Raw genomic sequence first — 5,309 nt, 5'->3', positions numbered from 1 at the left:
TATATATATATATATATATATATATATATATATATATATATATATATATATATATATATATATAACTCACCCTTGTCCTTACGGTGCGAAAAAAAAATCCTTATCTATGTTGTGCATCATCGTTTTGAAAATTGTCTCCATGGCAAAGGGACCCTCTTGTTCAATCGTTGGTTCATTAATTGCTCCCAGGGCAATGAATGCATAACGGTTCTTTGGATTTTGTGATACCATCATATATAAATCCCTAAAAAATATTACAATATGATTAAAAGGATTGTGAACATATGTACACACAATAATAGATAAGACATACATAAGTAATAACTTGCGTCATGAACCAAGTGATAATATTCTGATCGAGCTAATCCTTCGTTATTAATAACTCCAATTGACATATTCGTAGTGCCAAAGACCCTTGCCTCCACCTGAATCGTAACCCCATTCTTCACCCATTGTGGGTTGGAACGTAGGCGTTTAAACAAGTCTTTCATCACAGTTGGTTGATCTTGTATTTCTTTCGGCAAGGGCTTCAACTTTTTAGTCAACGTTCGTAGTGCCAAGGACATGCTTTTTCTCCTTTGGTGTTGTATCCCGACAAATTCCAATAAGCCGGAACATCATTTATGGTGCTAAATACCATGGCTCGTAGTAGGAAACGTTCCTTCCCATATGCATCATACACTTCAACACCTTGATTCCACAATTCTTTCAAGTCTTCAATTAGTGGGCCAAATACACATCAATGTCATTCTTGGGTTGTTCGGGACCCTGAATTAGCAATGACATCAAAATATGTATTTGCGTTTCATGCATAGCGACGGTGGAAGATTGTAAGGCTAAAATACATGTAAAACTTGAAATTATAGATACCAAAGATCCAATTGTTACACTTAATCAAGTGGTTACTTGTACTAAGAGGGACTAAAATGTGTGTGAAAGCTTTAGTGTTAAGATATTCCTTAAAGATCACAAGCATATTCAATATAAGAACCTTTACAATGAAACAATCAATCAAAATCAACCAATGACCTTGATTACATTGTTCACCATCATAAGCATCATTTAAGATGCTTTCGAGACTATCTTCATTAGACATTCTTTCCCCTTGAACCAAAATACGTAAAAACATTTATTAATGAAACTTCACAAAAAAAAAAAACGATTATTCAATGTAAACTAATGACCATGATTAGCCTATGCATTGTTTAAATTGTTATTCGAGATAATTTTTTGATCACCATCATTAGACATTCTTTTACCTAAAATTCAAATATCGTAAACCCTAGATTAAAGCAGACATTCTCTTCAACTATCTTATGAAGAAAGCAAGAAACTTAAAGATAAACAAATTATGTATATATATATATGTACAATATTTTCTTACTTTGTATTAAAGTAGAGTAGTTTAGTGCAGAATTTAGGCAAAATCAATGGTAATTTTCTATTGAAATCAACATCGTGGATGAAGTTTGCATTGTGGGTGATAGAAACAATGACGCCGAGAGTAATGAATCGTAGATGTTCAATCAAAGAAGCAAGACGACATCGATAGAGATATTCAATCGCCTATTTTCTATCGTGTGTCAAAAAAAGGAAAACTAGATGGTTGATAACACCCTTGCACATTCAAAACTGATGCTAGATTTTAACCATATCAGATCATCAGCTTATAAACTTGATCAATGCACATAAATTGGTCTTATGGTTCTTACGGAAAACCCTTGGTCTCACGTCAACATATGCCCATTTTTTTTGGTAGCGGAAGCACATGTTGAACGATGATAATAAGATAAGTTTTAATATAATTGTTTCATAAATTCTAATCTTGAAGTCGATCCATAGGGTAAAACAGCTCCATTGATAATCGTTGAATTTTAGGTCATGTTGGAGCAAGAATGAAAAGTGACGAAAGGAATCCGAAGATGCTATAACGGTTTCAACCATACCTATATGACATCATTTCAAATATATAAACTACTTAAAAGGGTTTCGTTATAGAAACCCTCAAAACCATAGAAAAGCATGTGCTCTTTTTCACCAACACTTTAGGGAGTTTGAATGTATTTTTAAGCTAATTATGTATATTTAAGACGTAATACTGATTATGAGTTTTGTTCGAAACAAGTTACTATGTTTGAAGCCTAAAGATAGCATAAAATTAAGTATGTAACTAATTCGTTCTTATTCTAATTCTCATATTAGGGACGGATCCAAGAATTTTTGGATACGGTGGTACCATATAAAACGGTTGCACCTTCTACAATAAAATGGTTGTACTTTTCACGAACCTAAATTTTTTTACCTTACCACGAAAGAACAATACGGTGTCATGTGCCACCTAACTACCCTTCTAGGTCTGTCTATGCTCATATCTCATAGAAACTAGAAAACAACAGTGTTTCTAAGAACACGGTACATATTAAGAGAGAAACATTAATGTTTGAAATCGGATCTCGGGGACGTATTAAGTGGTGTGGACCAGTTCATGAATTACCACGAATTAAGCAATTTTAAAAATGAAATTATTTTTGTGTAATTTACCAGAATTAAAACGATCATCATCATATATATATATATATGGAATCAAACAAAACAGAATATAGCATTGTTTTTTATCACTTAATTAGGAATGGAATTATCCATTCTCTAATGGATTTTATTCGTATTATTTGCTTGCTTCTCATTCCTCAATACAGCCACAAGTTATATATATATATATATGAAATAATTTGAAAGTTTCATCCTATTTGCTAAATGTCTAAGAATCCCAAATAGGACCGAAAGCGGGGATCCCTTTACCCTTGCATGCATTCACCACATCCCTACTCCCTTCGGGATTACTCGTTACGATCACAACCTCCGCTCCCCAGTTCCTTGCCGCTGCGATACTCATCTCGGAGACATTCGGCCGCCCCATCACCGCCGTGTCGTGAACTATAACCTTCTCCTTCGGATGCCGACTTACCCATTCCTTTATTTCTTTCCCAAAATTCTGTTCTATCCCTTTTGCTACCCACAATAAACACACTTCCGCTGGACCTTGTTGCAGCAAGAATGACAGAAAGACGCAAATACCAGAGCTGGTTGCCACCACCAAGACTCGGTTGTACATGTTAACCAGGTAAGGCAGACCAGCGAAATGGACTTGTCGGACCCATAAGTGGCTGGGCGGGTTTGAGACTAGGGATTTTGTGAAGTCTCCCACTGCACCTGCTAGCATCATGTGCTCTTCATTTCCATCAGAAATGATTCCAAAAGCATGCCATTCGGACATCGGTGATGGACTTATCCGACCTAGAATCCCTGGTTTCACTCCTCCCGCGAATTTAATAATCGAAGCATGACCTGATGGGGCGGAGACCTTGACAGCAACCCGCCTCACGGTCACCCATGGGATGATGATTAGTATGGTTGTGACCAAGGTGAACCAGAATTCTTGCTCTTTAACCAATCTTGATCCCACGTCTTTCTTGTAAGATTTGGTCTCGGGCTCATAAGATTTTGTGAGTACAATAAATGCCCAAAGGAGGATCAAGGATACCCAGCCTGCAAACCGATGAGTTCTTTCAAACACATTATGGTGGAGGTGGCGGACGAGGGGAAACGCCGCCAGACAACACAGGCAGAGAAGGGAGAGGATGGCGGAAGCCACACCAATTATCTCATTAGAAGTGTTGTCTCTGTCTTTAAGAGTAAGAACTAAAGAATACGTAAGCCATGAAACCGAAGAAAGGCCACAACTACTGTGTATCCCACCTAAAGATTGAAGTAAAGAGGTGGTAACGGTTTTGAGGCATAAAGGCACCCAAGGATGGCCGAGGATATTAACCGCGAGCCAGAACACGATGCGTAAGAAGGCTTCGCTTCGACATAGTGTCAAAGCCAGAAGGTTTCCGATAGAGAAAAGAGTGGCGTGGTTTCTTGCGTATGAAAAATGACCCGTGGCAGCAAGAACTAACCCTGTAATGTTGAGAGCCAAGCAAACCATAAAGAGTCTCTTATAGACTGTAAACAAGCCTTGATCAAGCAATATCACTGACAATCTTGAGTCTTTCGGTTTTGTTGGCTTAGAAAGAATCTTTTTGCTGGGAGCTTGTGGGAGCACTTCTGGAATTGAAACTGGAAGGGGAAGCTCGTGCTTGTCGTCTAACTCGTAGCCTTCTTCTATGTTGATCAGAATGCTATCCCCATCATCTTCATAATCGGTTTCTAAGTCACAGAAATGACTACTGGCTCTGCTAGGGGACCTCGAGCTGATGAAAGCACCCGAAGTTGGCATGATTTTGTTAGAAGACTCCCATGGAAACCAAATACGTCGACTAGCTCCAGGTGAATCAATGGCGAATGGATCCTTATGTGGTTGGATCTCAAAGGATACACCTCGACAACTTGAAAACCTCTGATCCAGGACTTCTTGATTCATCATATCTTTTTTCTATGCTGTTCTTGAACAGTGTAATGAATAAGAAAAATGCTTGCGGTCTATCTGCAGTCTGCACACGTTTTCCATATTTATAGCTACAAAACCTATGAATCAATGGCATGTAATGTATTACACAAAAGCATCAATCACCTTTATCCTTTATCTGCACGTAACCCTTTTTATATTAATTACGCACGACTCAAAAAATTATAACATTCGATCCAACACGTGTTTGAACTCGCTAATAAGATAACCATTGACCAAAATTTGTAAAAACATGAAAACAACTCTGTTTAATGAGCGACGTACATAATATTAGGTAGTTGGTTGGTCTCTTCGATGAAAAGTGAAGCCAAAACCGGATCAAAACAAATCAAAACTGAGGATTCATGAAGAAACTCTAGGAAAAGCATGCCATCCTTTTCTACAACACTTTAGCGCAGTTTTGATGTATTTTTAACCTGATTATTTTATATTTAAGTACTCGTCATAAACAGTTCTATGTTATTTAAAAACTCTAATACTAATTATTGTTTTTTTTATTAACCACTGTATCCAACCCGATATACGAACCGAATAATCACTACAAGAAAAATGACCTTCAGAGAAGGTATTGTTTTGTATTTAAAAGTCTTAAAAGCTTCTCTAAAGCCTTTAGATAAGCTTTTCAATTTTGTCAAAGAGCTTCTTTGTGTAGCGGTAGGTAAAGGTTTTAGAGAGGGTTTTCGGAGGGTGTGTTTTTGTTAGCCATTAGAGACGCTTATTTGAAGCTTTAGATACACTTTCAAAACTTCTCTAAAGGTTAGTCAATTTTTTATGCAAAGCTTCTCTAAAAGTATATATATTAGTGACACTTTTCAAGTATTTGTGACGGTTTGTAAAAGTT

The 5,309-nt window shown here is 37.0% G+C and overlaps 1 protein-coding gene across 1 annotated transcript; it reads right to left on the bottom strand.

Moving 5' to 3' along the window:
- Positions 1 to 2,758: 2,758 nt before the first annotated feature.
- Positions 2,759 to 4,423, bottom strand: LOC112526844 (adenylate-forming reductase 03009-like). The gene is made up of 3 exons (XM_025137266.1): positions 3,616 to 4,423; positions 3,029 to 3,546; positions 2,759 to 2,947 (listed from the first exon to the last, which is right to left on the bottom strand). Exons 1-3 carry the CDS (start codon positions 4,421 to 4,423, stop codon positions 2,759 to 2,761), a joined length of 1,515 nt encoding a protein of 504 aa, XP_024993034.1.
- Positions 4,424 to 5,309: the final 886 nt, after the last annotated feature.

The sequence above is a fragment of the Cynara cardunculus genome (assembly GCF_001531365.2).
Source record: "Cynara cardunculus var. scolymus isolate 2C chromosome LG 14, CcrdV1, whole genome shotgun sequence".
NCBI classification, from domain to species: domain Eukaryota; kingdom Viridiplantae; phylum Streptophyta; class Magnoliopsida; order Asterales; family Asteraceae; genus Cynara; species Cynara cardunculus.
This window is presented reverse-complemented; position numbering and strand designations above follow the sequence as displayed.